Source organism: Apis florea, unplaced genomic scaffold (assembly GCF_048593485.1).
Source record: "Apis florea isolate Af1SG1 unplaced genomic scaffold, ASM4859348v1 contig_2411_pilon, whole genome shotgun sequence".
Taxonomy (NCBI): domain Eukaryota; kingdom Metazoa; phylum Arthropoda; class Insecta; order Hymenoptera; family Apidae; genus Apis; species Apis florea.
In genome coordinates, this window is record NW_028256580.1 from 1,996,988 (window position 1) to 2,013,980 (window position 16,993).

The following is a 16,993-nucleotide window of genomic DNA, read 5'->3' on the forward strand; positions in this document are numbered from 1 at the left end:
TTTTTTTCTCATAATTCAATAAAATTGAAAAATAATATATTTTATAATATAGATTCATATAATTTTTTTATATTAAATGATTTTAATTATGATTGGTTAATTGATTTACTAGACAAATCTGTGAAATCATTAAGAGATTGTCATGAAACTATAATTTATGCTATTCACAGTTGCCTACCTTGTTTTATCATATGGAGATACTGTCTTCTATATATGTACTTATAATCAATTGACGATATACATACGTGTTTGAATTTAAGAAATACTTTCTATTTTCTTATATCAAAAAAATATATGATTAATTAAATATTTTTTTATGTAACAAAAACAAGCAATATGTTAACAACAAAAGTATTTTTTAGAAAAACTAAAGGAGGAAATGTATTTAAGGTACAGGAATAAAATTTTATGATTTACATTAAATACGATCAGATTTATTTTTAATGTTTATAATGAATTAAATGTAATAAAATAATACTAATATATTTATATAATATTTATTTTACATATTAGACAATTAGAGAACATTATCTTAGAAATGATATTCATTGTGGTTCTAAAGTTTGTGAAAAATGTGTGTATAGAATTCGAAATGTAATTTTAGACGAAGATTCGAAGATAAAAAATTTTAAAATAATGGAATCTCATTATCTATTAATCGATACTAATATTATTTTAGATCAGGTAATGTATTTTGAAATGAAAGATTTTTTATATAATGTATTAAATTTAAAATTTGTCATTTTTTAATGTAACATATACAAATATAATTTTAGATTGATATTTTAGAAGAAGATGTTTTTTATAATGTCATAATTGTACAAACAGTATTAGAAGAAGTGAAACATAAAAGTTCTATTGTTTATAAAAGATTGAAAAATCTTATCAATAATGTACAAAGGAAATTTTATGTATTTGTTAATGAACATCATAAGTATGTTAATAATATATATATTTATAGATAAAATTTATATTATATATTTTATTATTATTTTTTTATTAATTTTATATAGAGAAACTTATATTGAACGTAATCCAGGTGAAAGCACAAGTGATAGAAATGATAGAGCTATTAGAATGGCAGCAAAATGGTATAATACACATTTAAATTTAGATCATATTAAAATTAAAACTGTATTATTAACAGATGATGCGCAAAACAGAGAATTAGCAAAAAATGAAGGAATCCCAACTATTTCAAGTAAAATTTTTTTTTGAAAAGAATTAAAATAAACTAAAATCACATTTATTTTAATTTAAATTACTATTATTTTTAGTGGAAGATTATATTTTATCATTAGAAAATTCAGGTTTTTTAAGTGATAAATTATGCAAAAAAAGTTATGGTATGATATCTGAAGGTCGAGAATTTTTCCCATGTCATCTTACACCATCAGAAATACATGATGGCATAAAATATGGAAAACTTTTGCAAGGAACATTTACAGCTTCAAAAGAAAATTTTCTTGAAGGATTTGTGAATGTAGATGGATTTGAAAAGACTGTAAGTATTTGTTTTCTATATTTTTAATACATATGTATTTATCATGTATATTTAATTGTAGATTTTTATCCAAGGTCGTAATAACCTTAATAGAGCTGTTGATGGTGATATAATTGCATTAGAAATTTTACCAGAAGATCAGTGGTCATCTCCTAGTGATATTGTTTTACAAGATGAAGAAGAAACAGATGATGATGCTTTAGAAACAAAGAAAGTATTAGATAAATTTATATCATCAAACAAAATGGAAAAATCACCTACTGGCAAGATTGTTGGTATTATTAGAAGAAATTGGAGACAATATTGTGGAATATTACAACCTAGTAATATAGAAGGGGTAAGAGCTTATAAATTGTCATAATTAGATCATATATAATATACATATATCTTCATAGATATTTATTTATATAATATATATATCTTCTGTTTTTTTAGAATGTACGACATTTATTTGTCCCAGCTGAACGAAAAATACCTAAAATAAGAATCGAAACTAGGCAATATGGAATGTTAAGTAAACAGAGAATCATTGTAGCTATAGATTCATGGCCACGTAATTCTCGATATCCTCTTGGTCATTTTGTACGTGCGTTAGGTGAAATAGGAGACAAAACTACTGAAAATGAAGTAATATTGTTAGAGCATGATATTCCCCATAGTCGATTTTCTGATGCTGTTCTTAGCTCATTGCCAAAAATGCCATGGTGTATTACAGATTCTGTATGTAATAATATGAGAGAAAATAATTTTTTCAAAAATCATGTAAAATGAATGCATTATTTTTAGGATTTAGTTCAAAGAGAAGATTTTAGACATTTAGATATATGTTCAGTTGATCCACCAGGATGTACAGATATTGATGATGCTCTTCATTGTAGATATTTATCAAATGGTAATTTAGAAGTAGGTGTACATATTGCAGATGTAACACATTTTATGAGACCAGGAACAGCTTTGGATAAAGAAGCAGCACTACGAAGTACAACTGTATATTTGGTTGATACACGAATTCATATGCTTCCTGGTAAAATTTACTTAAATTTAATTTTTATTAGATAAAATTTTGAAAATTTTATCAATTCATCAAAATATATTATTAACTTCAGATTTACTTAGTTCAAATCTTTGCTCTTTACGTGAAAAAGAAGAGAGATTAACATTTTCTTGTATATGGGAAATGGATGAAGATGCGAATATAATTAATACTAGATATTGTAAATCCATAATTTATTCACGAGCAGCGATGACTTATGATGAAGCTCAATTAAAAATTGATGATGTTTCTCAGCAAGATTCACTTTCAAAATCACTAAGAAATCTTAATAGCTTAGCTAAAAAATTAAAAAAAAGACGTCTGGAGAATGGGTAAAGTAAACTTTAAATTCTTTTATAAGAATATATCTAAAAATATATCTAAAAAAAAATAAAAAATTTATATTTTCTTTTTATTTTAGAGCACTAGTGTTAGCATCTCCAGAAATTCGTTTTCAAGTAGATTGTGAAACCCATGATCCTATTGATGTAGAAGCAAAAAAATTACGAGAAACTAACTCTATGGTAGAAGAATTTATGTTACTTGCAAATATTTCAGTTGCTACAAAAATTTTAGAAGAATTCCCAGAATGTGCTATATTAAGAAGGCATCCTGAACCTCCACCTTCTAATTTTGAACCTCTTATAAAGGCTGCAAAAAATCAGGTATAAAAAATGTGTTCAAAAAAATAATTTAAAGATATTGAATCATTTCTTTTAATAGGGCTTTATTATAAACGTTAATAGTGGTAAAGAATTAGCAGAATCATTAGATAACTGTCATAAGGAAAGCAATCCATATTTTAATACTATGTTAAGAATACTTACTACGCGTTGTATGATGCAAGCTATATATTTTATTAGTGGAATGCATCAACAAAGTGAATATTATCATTATGGTTTGGCGTGTCCTATTTATACTCATTTTACATCGCCTATTCGACGGTAAAAAATCTATATATATATTTGTGTTATATATATATTTATTTATATTTATTTAATTTCATAGATATGCAGATGTAATGGTTCATCGTTTATTAGCAGTTTGCATTGGGGCTGATGCAACATATCCTGATTTATTAGATAAGAAAAAAAATCAAACACTCTGTCATAATCTGAATTATCGTAGTAGAATGGCTCAATATGCTAGCCGAGCATCTGTAGCATTAAATACACATGTTTGTATCTAGTATATTAATATATTGAATTTTATTACCTGAATTTATTATTTATTTATATATATGTTTATTTTTTATTACATTTTTCTTTTCTTTTTTAGTTATTCTTTAGAGAGAAAATTCAAGATGAAGAAGGATATATACTCTTTGTGCGAAAAAATGCTCTGCAAGTATTAATTCCAAAATTTGGTTTGGAGGGTACTTTATATTTAAATAAAAACAAAGAATCTAATGTTATATTTACATATAATGGTGAAGATCATTCACAAACTTGTGGAAATATTATATTTCGCACTTTCGATCCAGTCATAGTACAAATAAGTTTAAATAGAGAAAATGTGCAGCATGAAAAATTGATATTTAAACTGGTTAAACCATTTGTAAGTAACTTATAATAACTTAAAAAAAATATATTAATTTTTTAAACATTTTAATATTTATAAAATTGTGAGAATAGATTCCAGGATTTAGTGTACCTGCAGCAACTTCAGAATGCAGCAATATCATATTGGAAGAAAGTACGACAGAAACGGTAAAACGAAAGATAGAAATAGAAAAAGGATCAGATACTAATGCTAAAACTAAAGGAAATAAAAAGAAACTGAAAAAGAGGAAACATTAGCACTATTGTGCATCAGGTTTTACAGTTAATATATAAAAATTAAATATATTTATAATTTTTTTTAATTATATATATACACACACACACACACACACATATATATATATATATTTATATATATATATATATCTTTTTTTATGACGAAAAATAGGAATAATAAAAAATATAATAAAATTTTTTGCTGGAAATAAAAAATTATTGAAAAACAAAAAATAATGTATATTACATTTTTAAAAAGTTATGTACCCATATATATCTATATACATCTATATGTAAGTATAAAAGTAGCTTAATAACTTTTTTATTATGATATTAAATTATATTATTTTCAAATTAAATATATAAACAAGTTTTATTCCTTTTTATTAAAATGCATATTATAAAAAGAAAATAATTTTTATTCTATCATAATACTTTTTGAATGTATTAAAAATTAAATTTTGTAATACCAACATTATTGCGTAACTAGAGATATTTTGGCAAATACGAGCTTAAGAGCTAGCATGTCATTTGTTGTTCTATCATATTAATATTTCATACTACTTATTTCTTTTCGGTTTCTAGCGACGGTAATCTGGTTAAATGCGGTAAAACGACGGAACATTCTCGAGTTAAAAGTTGTTGTTTTGATGTTTGCAGTTCCGGCGAAGTAGAACAACGAAACAGACCACGGGGGTCGCACGCGGGGTACCGATACGCGTGTACGGTGTGCGCGGATATCATAAATAATTATTTTTTTAAACCCCGTCCCAATTGTAATTGCGGTTTAATCGAAATCCTGCACGTAGCATAGCGTGATATCCGTGTTCGATTAATCTACGAGGCCGGTTCGACTACTGAACTCTAATAAATATGGCGAACAGTGTAGCACCAGATTCATGGGAACAGCAGGCGGATAACGGAGACATCGCTACACCACAGGATAAGTCTATTGAAAGCAAATTTTCCACCCTGAATGTAAATGCTGCGGAATTTGTGCCTTCATTCTGCATTAATTCTTCACCGCAGAACAGTAATACGGCCGACAGTTCCTGCAATGTCGCTGTCATGATGAATACTGTAACCACTTCTATGCCTCCTGAAATACATCATGGTTAGTCTTGAAATAAAACTTGATTAACCATGAATTATGTTTTTTTCAAGTAATTTACAGGATTTTAATGTAAAGATATAATTAAGATTCTTGTTATTGTAAGTTATCTATAATATAACTGCTGCGGCTAACCCTATACTTTATTCACATATTGTTCTATTTTTCAAATATTTGTCGGTACATCTATCTGTTGATAGAAATGATTTTTTGGTTTATAATGATGTTTATACTTTCATTATAAGTTAATATCATTAATATTTTTCAACAAAGAGATAAATGTAAAAAGTATATTTGAGTACGATACATATATATTTAATATTAACCTAATATTGTGCAATGTTTAAATTGATGCTAAATTCAAAGTATTTCTTCATGCGATTAAAGACATGAAGTTAGGAGTTAAATGTATATAATATAATGACTTTTATGTAATTAAATTGCTACTGATAAGAACATTTATGTATCAATTCTAATAATTTTTTAATAAATTAGATTTATAAGAAAAAATATTATGTAATATAATGTTAATAATGAAGAAACATATTTAAAAAAACATATTCTCTAAATTGATCGTATGTTATTTATTAAAATATTTTATTATTAAATTTATTTGTATTTTAAGAAAATATTTAGTTCTTCATAATTCTTAAATAGAATATAAATCTGTCAATATTTCAATACATTAAAACATTGTTTTAGAACTTTTTTAGAATATAAAAATTGTTATAATACAAAAATGTTTTATATATATATATATATATTTTTAAATATTTATTTAAAATGAATATATTATTCTAATACATATTAAAAGTAAAATATCAATGTAAATGATCTAATATATTAAGATATTCTACAAAGAATTATGGAAGTTGTGTAAGATAATATAAAACATTTTAGAAAAGTAATGCTGTTTTTTTTGTAAAGAATAAAAAACATTTTCAGTATTTTTTTAATTTATTAATTGCCTTTTTTTTCTTTTTTTTTCTAATAAGATTTTTTATTTTATTTTAAATTTATATTTGTTTATTGTAGGCAATACTACATCAGTGGTTCTACCAGATCCAGTAGGTAGTCGTGTAGAGGAACCACCTGCTGGAGGAGGGGCTCCACCTCCGAATGTTACTGATCAAATAAATAATAGTCCTGAGCATCAACCAGCTGATTCATGGGAAGAAGCAGCAGTAGATGGTGATCCTCTCTTAACACCTGAAAATGAAGAAGTATGCTTACACTGCTTTTACATAAACAATTTAATATATATAAAAAATAATGTTAAACTTTGATTTATTTTAATTTTTATTATTGTTTTTAATTGCAATAAAAAAATGTATTGCCAAAAATAATGTTGTTTTTAAAATAAATGTAATATGAATTAAATTTTGATATGATGTTAAAAAAAAATTGATTAACAACATTCAATAAATGATTTAATATTTAATAATTTTTCTTGTTATGTATGATTGATTTTGTTTAAATTATTTTCAGGCAGAAAATGAAGAGGATGAAGAAATGGTTGTTAAAATACCTAAGAAAAAACCTGTTAAAGTAACGGAAGATACTAAAAGTAAAAAAGAACATGTTAATGTTGTTTTTATAGGACATGTTGGTATGTAATAATTTTGTAAAAAGATTATAATAAGAAGAAATTTTAATTAGCACTAATTCGATTTTGATATATATTTCAGATGCAGGAAAATCAACAATTGGAGGTCAAATTATGGCGTTGACGGGAATGGTTGATAAAAGAACCTTAGAAAAGTATGAAAGAGAAGCGAAAGAAAGAAGTAGAGAAACGTGGTATTTGAGTTGGGCTCTAGATACGAATCAGGAAGAACGAGAGAAAGGAAAAACAGTAGAAGTCGGTAGAGCGTATTTCGAAACTGAACGAAAGCATTTCACAATTTTAGATGCACCTGGTCATAAAAGTTTTGTACCTAATATGATTGGCGGAGCGGCTCAAGCTGATCTTGCGGTATTAGTTATTTCTGCGCGAAAAGGAGAATTCGAAACTGGTTTCGATAGAGGAGGTCAAACGAGAGAACACGCAATGCTGGCTAAAACAGCTGGTGTTAAACATTTGGTTGTGTTAGTGAATAAAATGGATGATCCAACTGTGGAATGGGATGAAAGACGATATAACGAGTGCAGGTATATAATCATAAATTTAAAATGTTAATTTTTGTTTATAGCATGAAATTAATTGTTATACATTATATATATATTTATATATATATATATATATAGAGATAAAATACTGCCATACCTTCGTAAATTGGGATTCAATCCTGCAAAAGATCTTACATTCATGCCAGTCTCAGGACAACTTGGTTATGGTTTAAAAGATCCAATACCAGAACATCTTTGTACATGGTACACTGGCCCTCCATTCATATCTTTTATTGATTCTTTACCTTCGCTAAATCGTAAAAACAACGGACCTTTTATCATGCCAATTGTTGATAAGTATAAAGATATGGGAACAGTAGTAATGGGAAAAGTTGAGGCAGGAGAAGCAAAGAAAGGACAGTCATTACTTGTTATGCCAAACAGGGTAAGTAATTATTTTTTTAAAAATTGTTTTTTTAATTATTTAAAATAACTAATTATATATTTAAAAAATTGCATTATATCGAGCATTTATTTTATTATTTCATTATTCAATATTAATTTTATATTTCATTATGTTCTATTAGACGGCAGTAACGGTAGATCAGTTATGGTCAGATGACGAGGAAGTAACATCAGTTGGACCTGGAGAAAATGTAAAGATCAAATTAAAAGGCATTGAAGAAGAAGATGTGAGCCCAGGATTCGTTCTGTGCGACAGTAACAATCCGATAAAAACAGGAAAAGTGTTTGACGCTCAAGTTGTTATTTTGGAACATAAGAGCATTATTTGCGCCGGCTACAGTGCTGTGATGCACATTCACTGTGCCGCAGAAGAAGTTAGAGTGAAAGCATTGATCTGTTTGGTCGATAAAAAAACTGGGGATAAAAGTAAAACCAGGCCGAGGTTCGTCAAACAAGATCAAGTGGCAATAATGAGAATTGAGTGCGCAGGTGTCATATGCCTTGAAAGATTTAAATTGTTTCCACAAATGGGACGTTTCACCCTTAGGGATGAAAGTAAATATAATATTTTTTTTATATATTATATATTTAATAAAATTCACACATTTCAACTTCAAGCTGGTTATAATTTTTCATCTTTTCACGAATGATTAAATTCTAATAAGCTCGTCTTTGTTAATTTTCAGATAAGACTATTGCAATTGGCAAGGTGCTGAAAGTGGTAGAGTAAAGTTGCTCAACTTCGACCACAGGTTGGGATAATAATCAACTTTAATAAACGAAGAATATACAAGAGACGCAAGCCGAATACAGTACGCACGAGAAAAGAAAACGGAACTAGCGTGACTATTCGCGAACTACTGTTAATGTAACATACACTCATCTTACACAAGAAGCAAAAAAGTTCTACATCAAAGAAAAGCACATACATCGTATGCACAGACAGTCGGGTCGGGGTTACGGGGTTACGGGGGGAGGGGAGGGGAGGGGAGGGGAGGGTATTTATAACTTGAAATAAAAAGAAGCAAATAGATTTGATTATATAAATAAGGAGACAAAACCACTAAAAAAAAAAAAAAAAAAAACTCAAGAGCGCGTGTTCCTTCTAACTAGGTAAGCCGAACGACAGCACTCATGTTGAGTTCATTACAAATGTATTAATGATCAAATGACGAACAGTGTCTCCGTAATATTGTAAAACACGATATTTTTATTCTTCTGAGATGCGAGACATTAATGAACGTAAAAGGAGATGATTACGAGATAAAAACTAAGGAAAATATTATTAATATTATTATAATAATTATTGAATAATTATTATTAAATTGGTGGTAAGAAGGAATAAAAAATACAGAAATTTATTAAATCAGCCAGATAGTGTTACACAACAATTTATAATTATAAAATTAATATTATTATTAATATTATTATACTGTTTCTTATTACATTGTCATTAAAAACAAATTTGCAACAAAAATGTGCTCTACTAATTTTGATAAGAGATTTCATGTGTATGGTTGATTTGCTTTTTCTTGCACGTACTGTTTCTGTTAATATGATTGGTGTTTGACGGCGCCAAGGTTCGTGTATTGTATCGATGTACTACGTGTCTATAACACCAAATATTCTTACACTGTGCTTCTTCAGAAAAGAGTTTCGATGATTTATAGCGTTATATGCGATAAAAGAAAATTAATGTCGAGATTTAACTGAAAGGAAGTTAATATAGAGAATTTTCAAAGCAGACATTTTGTGAGTGCTTTCTTTACATGTATTACTGCTTCTTTTTTTCTTTGCTGCTAGTTTCTATGGATACTAAAACATCTGTATCTCTTGTCCTATTCTTTTTACATTTTACGTTTATTATTATCTTTTATTTCATGTATTACATCAAATCTGTTTACTAACAAAACAGAATTCAAAAAAAAAAAAAAAATAATAATTTTATTGCTATAAATTGTTTGGCAACGTTTGTTTTATGGTTGTTATATTTTTTAAATTGTTAATAATATTACAGTCGAAACATTAAAAAAATTGCTGATATATTTTTTCTTTTCTTTTTCTTATTTACCAAAATTTCAGTAATACGGAACAAAAATATTAGCATGAAATGTTATATGTATAATTCAAACGAAGGTGCATATTTTATTGTAGAATCAATTTTTTATTTATTTATTTTTATTTATTTATTTATTTATTTTTTTTTTTCTTTGCTATAACATTATAAAACAGTTCCTGTGTGTGATTTTTGTCTAAAATCTAAAATAAATTATATTTTAAGAGTTTAAAATTATAACAAAGGCCTAATGATGAGCCAAATTATACAAGTTGCTTAGATTTCGACTTAATTTACTATTTACCACGATTAAGTCTAAAATCTTAATGCAATAGATAATAACAATTGTGAAATCAAATTTTTCGACACGTAATTTTTTCAAAACACTCTTTTATACGTGTCAATCATGCCATACGTAGGTTTATTACATTTTATATATGGTTACGAAAACATTTATAATAAAAGTGATAAAAGTTTAAGTACACTTATCATTGAGGATCCGGTGCTAGTTTAGCATAACCGAGCTTCTGAAGTACTTCTTTGATTTCGACATATACTGATGCATCTTCTATTGTACTTGAAATCTGGAAAGAAAAGAAAGGATATTTTACATTGGCGAATAGTAAATGAATAAATAATGTACTCTTATGTTGTGTGAAAATGAGAATTTCATTCTTCCGATTTAATTTCGTTTTTCAACAAACAATCGAACTGATTTATCATTTTTAGTTTCCCACAAAATTTTCATTTACCTTAAATAGCCTGGAACGAGCCAAATTAGCAATAGATTTACGAATTATTTTCCCTGAACGTGTTCGAGGCAATGCGCTCACAGCGGCGGCTATTCTGAAAGACGCTATGGGACCGATTAAACTTCTTACTCGTGCTATTAGTTCGTCGTTAATCTGTTTTTCATTTTTCGTCGCTTCTAAAAAAAAAAAAAGGAAAGAAAGAATAAATTCCTATTATATACTTATCTCGAACAAATGCAAAATATTTTTAAATATCATTCACCTTGTTTCATTATATAAAGACATAAAGGTATTTCTCCTTTAGTCGGATCTGGAACACCGATTACGGCAGCGTCTACCACATCCGAATGAGTCAAGATGACATCTTCCAGAGCGGACGTGGATAATCTGTGACCAGCAACATTGATAACATCATCATCACGTGCCATCACATAAACGTATCCAAATTCATCTTTATAGCCAACATCCATAGTATCGTAGTAACCCTAAATTTATTTTTCACCATAATATACATATGTATTTTTTTTAATAACAAGAAAATAAATCAAAAGTTTTCATCGGAGAGATGTTGGAAATTAAAAAAAAAAAAAAAAAAAAAAAAAAAAAGAACTCACTGGATACGTGGAAAAGTATACTTCTTTGAATTTCTTATCATCGTGATAAAGAGTTGACACGCAACCGGGTGGCAATGGTAATTTTATAACAATTCTGCCTAATTCGTGAGCTTCTGCCTCGTTGCTGTTTTCCCGTAATATGTCAACTAGTTGAACGGTAATAAATTTTTTTCCACAATACAATTATATTATTTTCAAAAACATGCGTGTACATATAATAACATCGGTGTGAACGAAATGTGAAACTCACTGTGATAACCAGGAATCGGGAGGCCGGTACTGTATTTCGGTAAACTAGGATTATGCCCGTATCCTAGACACAACGCTGTGATAGGATGACCTGTTTCCGTTTGCCACCAATTGTTCAAAATTGGTACTTTGAAAGCTTTCTCCGCCCAGATTTTCGTCTCGTGGTCACAAAATTCTCCAGCAACGAATATAGTTTTCAAACTACAAAAAGCAAATTATTAGCGTGTATTTTGATAAAATTTTTTATATATATAAAATATATAAATCGTGTGAAATTGTATCAATACCGTTTGCGTGTAAAAATACATACGATTTCACAGAATACTTTCGACTCAATGATAAATCAGGATCTGCACGTCTTATGATGCGAAGTGCGGTGGGTACACAAAACAATGCATTCACATTGTGTTGATCAATTACTCTACGAAAAAAATGAAAGGATTTTTTCAAGGCATTTTTTCACTTCAAATGTATTTTTGTTAAAAATAAAAAAAAAAGAAATTAATAAATAATTGATAAAATTAAGAAAGAATTAGGCATATTCAAATAAAATAAAATATTAATTAGATTGAATATTCTTATTCAGTAACATTAATAAAATTTAAATCACGAGGTATTAAAAATAACATTTCGTGCATATTTCATTTGTATTATAATTTGTTGAATAAAATCTTTGTTACACATTTAAATTTCCCACCTGAAGTATTGTGCTGCGTCTGGTGTCCTATCAGGTTTTCCTTCATACATCACGCTGGTGATGCCATAAAGCAAAGGTCCATAGCAAATATAAGAGTGTCCGACAACCCATCCCATATCTGAAGCCACCCACCAAACGGAATCTTTGTTCATACCATAAACTGTTTTCATTGTCCAACAAAGAGCGACCAGATGTCCACCGATTGTTCTTAAAATTCCTTTCGGTTGACCTTTGGTTAAAAAAAAAAGAAAAAAAAAGAGAAAAAAATTCGATTCATTTCTCGTATTATATTTATAAAACATCAAGTTTTATTTTATAAAACTTAATTTTATCACTTTCATTTTCCCGATAAATTTTTTATATTCTTCATTTTGAACAATGAATATAATTAAAAATACATGACGCCGGTTCATTTAAACGGTTAATGACTTTTGCTGCGCATAATATAAATTTTTCTATGTATTTAGTACAAAATTTCACAGCGAGTAAAATTTACATTATATCATTCAAAGTTAATGAGTTTCGATAGAATAATGGCTTGAAAATAATTTGGAACAGCAACTTTGAAACAGAAACACATATTCTAATATAAAGGAAGGCAAACTTTTCATCATAATAACAATGATAAATTTTCTCTTCTCATAATCACAAATTGTTGATATAATTAATAATTAGTTTAGTAAAAAGTCGATACATTGTATTTTATAATAAAATAATAGAAATACCTGTTGTTCCTGAAGTATACATAATGTACAAAGGCGCGTTTGCCTCAACTGGTTCACATGGATGAGGTTTTGATCTCTTTATCATTTCATCCCAATCGAATTGATCTTCCAAAAGGGGACTCTCCCAGATATTTCTTCTCTGAAATATGATGCATTGTGGTTTTTTTACAGATATGAGATTCATAGCGCCATTTAACATATCCGTATATCTGTATTTAGAATAAAATATGTATTGTCAATTATGATTTCTTATATAATATGCAAATATAGTATAGGCAAATCCAAAAAGAAAAAATTATACCGAACGATCTTGGAAGGTTCCACACCACAACTAGCTGCAATTATCACTTTTGGTTTCGCATGATTTATTCTAATAGCCAATTCGTTCGCGGCAAATCCTAAAATAAATATGATATAAAATTTTTTTCAATTCTATATAATCTTAAGTAAATATTATTTTTAATTTTTAGTATTTTTAGTAACAATTTCTAAAAACGAAAATAGTAGTACGAAAAAATTAATATATTCTTCTCCCAAAAATAAAGTAATATATAATTTGAGAAATCTAAAATTTAGATTTTTACCGCCAAATACAACAGAGTGAACCGCGCCAAGTCGCGTAGTAGCTAAAATTGCTATTATGGTTTCAGGAATTAGTGGCATATAAATAATCACCACGTCGCCTTTGCCCACGCCCATATTAGCTAGCACTCCAGCTAATAAAGATATCTTTTTTAAAAGTTCATTATAAGTTATTTTTTGAACTGTTGATGTTTGAGGACTGTCATGAATTAATGCTACTTTATTTCCGTTTCCGGCTAAAATGTGTCGATCTACTGCATTGTAGCAGGCATTCAATTCTCCACCGATAAACCTATACAGAAGAAAAAATTTTTAAAAATTTTAAAAAATATAAATCAAGGATCGATATATTAGAACGTTTTAATAACAAACAAATCACTACCATTTTGTAAATGGTTGTTTAGTATTATCCAATACTTTTTTCCATGGTTTACTCCAATCTATGCATTGTGCAATATTTCCCCAAAATTTTTCTGGATTCTCCAAAGATTCTTTATAACTTTCATCATATTTCGGACAAGAAATATGATGGCGATTCATTATATAATCTATAAAAAGAATTTTCATTATACTTGAAAAATATTAATGAATAATATGTATACTCGTCTATATATATATATATATATATGATAATTAGAATAGAAAAAGCGAGCCATCTATCGTCATTTCAAAAAAATTGTTAATATCCTATATATAATCTTACCGTATATACTTTTATTTTTATATATTGTTTGTAAATAGATATAATACAAAAATAATTAAAAAAAGTTATTTTCAAATAATATAAAAAGATTAATAAATAAATATTTCTCTTAATAAAAAAGTTACTTGCAAGTAATTTAGAAATAAAGATGTCGCTTCCTGTCAAATTTAATAATGTATTTAACGAAGTAACTAGTAAATATCATAGAGGGAGAGAAGATCGTTTAAAGTTGTTCGAATTAACTGATTATCGAGTTACAGAAAATTCAATTTCTCGTTAAAATTAAATTTAAAATTTATTAGAAAATGTTTCTTATGGTAAATATTACTCACAGAAAAATTAGAAATTCTACAATTTTAGAAACTTTAAATCTTGGTTTGTAACTATTGGTATGCAACCGTCATCTTTCTCAAACTTAATCATATTGGTAATCTGTGTTATATAGTCGTGTATCATGAATATTTAAATGATGGGATCACTCTTTTTTACTGATATTTTTTTATTAATGAATAATTTATTGTAATATCGTTTTAGATTCGTAGCAACTTTTTATGCTTTTCACGTTTATGTTTCTCTATACATCATGGATTACAAATATCGTGTGAAAATCATTTGAATACATTGTTATCAATTATAAAATATTCGCGATTGTCGATTATATGTAAAAATTGAATAACAATATTTCAAGTTGATCGAAATTGATAAAGTATTCTTCATCTAATTTTACTTACAATCCTTCCTTTCTCTCTCTATCTCTATCTATCTAATTATCTATTTATCTATCTCGTTCTGCCATTTGATTATACATCAACATTTAGCAGTTGCGAATGCATGTAGAAAATAACAGCTGCGTCAGATAATATCATTAAAACAACGAGTGGATTATCCGTGGATTTAACAATGAAATTTCGATATTCGCGAAACGGAAATTCTTACACTTATTGCGTCGACATTAATCGTGCTAGTGAAAAGTGAAAACGTTCCAACATCCAGAAATTTAATTACTTATAAAACGTGTCGCAAATATACGCGTTGGTTATTAGAAAAAACACCCGAGTTCAGTGGAGAAAATTGAGTTTTGGCGCGTTAGCAATTTTATAATAATAATAAAAAACGTTTTAGTTTTCTTTGCTTTCATTCCTCGTTTCTTTTTTCATCGAAAGATTAACGTTGCACATAAAACGTTTTTCTTTAAACGAGAAACAGATGTATTTGAGATATATAGTCCCAATTTAAAGATATCTCTCCTTTTTTAAAATAATTTCAATTTTATTTAAAAATTAAAAATAATGTTAAAATATTAAAAATATTTACCTGATCCATCGTTGTTTTGCAGATCCTTCGAATTAACGGTGATTAACGGTGAAAAACTCATTTTGCTTGAGACACAGAACAGTGACGGAATATAATAACACTTTCAAATCCACTTTGAAAATGAAAAATCCGCTTAGATTTTCCTACCTGAAATTATCACGATTGTTGAAAATATTCTGTAAAACACATTACAAACTACTATCGAATAATGTAAAGTGACATTGTTACACGGTATGTTTATTTGAATGAATTTGATCCAAGGGTCATTGCATTTAATTTAAGAAAAAATTAAAATTTCAAATTTAAGAAAAACACACTGAATTATTAAATGATAAAGATCATCTAATAATGAAATAAAATTGCGATTTTACTTTTTACTACTATTTTTTCTCTTATTTGAATTAATTTTTGCAACATACTTCTTTTCTTCTCATCATATCTCATGCATATTCCTTTTTATTGGAAAACGTTATACGTTTAATCACGAAATTATTCTCTCGAAAAATCGGATTCCTCTATGAACTTTGATCCGGAGAAGCGAATTCGGACAGACTTCATCTCGTATTTTTTGCTTCAGTGGTCCTCGTTCTTTGATTCGAGCTCAACCTTGACCGTCCTAACACATCGGAAGGAATTGTGAAGGAATATCCATTCTGGCATATAAAGAATTGTGAAAACAATCTGATTGCTGGGAAAATTGACATTTCGTTTGTTTCAGTTTTTTTTCTTCAAAAAAAGAAAAGAGAAGAGAAAAGAATGAAAATCATATTTGTGGCAAACATTTCATATTTCCTCATGTGTATATTTTATCAGCAATAATTCAAGTTATTAATGAAACAATCATACTTTATTATAAATTTATTAAGCTTATGTAGCAACGGCTAATAATACCTTTATTTATTGCTGCTTTATTTTAAACAGTCATTTTTTATTTAGCATTGCATAAAAATATATATATAAATGTTTTTAATTTTTTAATTTACTTCTTACTTTTTTATAAATCAAATATCTCTTTACAGGACACGAAGAAAAAAAATGTGTACAAATTATTATGCTACATTATTATATCTGTGGAATGAGTTTCATGAAAAGCATACATGTATCCCCAACAATTGATATAAAATATAAGGGATGTGCTAGGATGCATTCTTATGCATTGCTTACATATTCAACGAAATAGTATCGTTGAAAGAAGTATCTAAAGAAAGGTTAAAAAAAGAATATAATTGAGGGAAGAGGATATTAAAATTCTACGATATAACGACACAAAGTTCCATCAATTCATTCTATTCTCTCATTGT

At 27.6% G+C, this 16,993-nt stretch overlaps 3 protein-coding genes across 4 annotated transcripts; 2 read left to right on the forward strand and 1 right to left on the reverse strand.

Moving 5' to 3' along the window:
• Positions 1-207: 207 nt before the first annotated feature.
• Dis3 (exosome complex exonuclease RRP44-like protein Dis3) lies at positions 208-4,549 on the forward strand. Its single transcript, XM_031915201.2, has 14 exons — positions 208-390; positions 514-684; positions 777-934; positions 1,014-1,201; positions 1,278-1,504; positions 1,566-1,841; positions 1,940-2,224; positions 2,291-2,528; positions 2,611-2,869; positions 2,959-3,202; positions 3,261-3,481; positions 3,546-3,714; positions 3,816-4,094; positions 4,172-4,549. Exons 1-14 carry the CDS (start codon positions 337-339, stop codon positions 4,334-4,336), a joined length of 2,934 nt encoding a protein of 977 aa, XP_031771061.2. The 5' UTR covers positions 208-336; the 3' UTR covers positions 4,337-4,549.
• A 265-nt stretch (positions 4,550-4,814) lies between these two features.
• On the forward strand, positions 4,815-10,045 carry eRF3 (eukaryotic translation release factor 3). Its single transcript, XM_003691761.4, has 8 exons — positions 4,815-4,905; positions 4,976-5,429; positions 6,462-6,649; positions 6,915-7,035; positions 7,115-7,577; positions 7,674-7,980; positions 8,123-8,555; positions 8,687-10,045. Exons 2-8 carry the CDS (start codon positions 5,189-5,191, stop codon positions 8,728-8,730), a joined length of 1,797 nt encoding a protein of 598 aa, XP_003691809.2. The 5' UTR covers positions 4,815-4,905; positions 4,976-5,188; the 3' UTR covers positions 8,731-10,045.
• On the reverse strand, positions 9,343-15,904 carry LOC100870651 (acyl-CoA synthetase short-chain family member 3, mitochondrial). Of its 2 annotated transcripts, none has more exons than XM_003691951.4 (12): positions 15,693-15,904; positions 14,058-14,223; positions 13,678-13,967; positions 13,395-13,491; positions 13,094-13,302; positions 12,369-12,597; positions 11,982-12,092; positions 11,673-11,872; positions 11,423-11,568; positions 11,071-11,293; positions 10,809-10,984; positions 9,343-10,640 (listed from the first exon to the last, which is right to left on the reverse strand). In XM_003691951.4, exons 1-12 carry the CDS (start codon positions 15,751-15,753, stop codon positions 10,545-10,547), a joined length of 2,004 nt encoding a protein of 667 aa, XP_003691999.2. In that variant the 5' UTR covers positions 15,754-15,904; the 3' UTR covers positions 9,343-10,544. The 2 variants fall into 2 exon arrangements, with proteins under 2 accessions (XP_003691999.2, XP_086761307.1); XM_086905181.1 differs by lacking the exon at positions 15,693-15,904 and adding an exon at positions 14,711-14,769.
• Positions 15,905-16,993: the final 1,089 nt, after the last annotated feature.

What these genes read in the sequence shown, in the direction of transcription:
- LOC100870651 (XM_003691951.4), bottom strand. Translation starts at nt 15,753, where the DNA reads ATGAGTTTTTCACCGTTAATCACCGTTAATTCGAAGGATCTGCAAAAC. An exon ending in TCACTCTGTTGTATTTGGCG is followed by an intron (nt 13,492 to 13,677) that starts GTAAAAATCTAA and finishes TATTTATTTTAG; the next exon opens with GATTTGCCGCGAACGAATTG. An exon ending in CTCGTTCCAGGCTATTTAAG is followed by an intron (nt 10,641 to 10,808) that starts GTAAATGAAAAT and finishes TTTTCTTTCCAG; the next exon opens with ATTTCAAGTACAATAGAAGA.
- eRF3 (XM_003691761.4), top strand. Translation starts at nt 5,189, where the DNA reads ATGGCGAACAGTGTAGCACCAGATTCATGGGAACAGCAGGCGGATAAC. An exon ending in TAACACCTGAAAATGAAGAA is followed by an intron (nt 6,650 to 6,914) that starts GTATGCTTACAC and finishes AATTATTTTCAG; the next exon opens with GCAGAAAATGAAGAGGATGA. An exon ending in TACTTGTTATGCCAAACAGG is followed by an intron (nt 7,981 to 8,122) that starts GTAAGTAATTAT and finishes ATGTTCTATTAG; the next exon opens with ACGGCAGTAACGGTAGATCA.
- Dis3 (XM_031915201.2), top strand. Translation starts at nt 337, where the DNA reads ATGTTAACAACAAAAGTATTTTTTAGAAAAACTAAAGGAGGAAATGTA. An exon ending in AAAAGACGTCTGGAGAATGG is followed by an intron (nt 2,870 to 2,958) that starts GTAAAGTAAACT and finishes TTTTTATTTTAG; the next exon opens with AGCACTAGTGTTAGCATCTC. An exon ending in TTTACATCGCCTATTCGACG is followed by an intron (nt 3,482 to 3,545) that starts GTAAAAAATCTA and finishes TTAATTTCATAG; the next exon opens with ATATGCAGATGTAATGGTTC.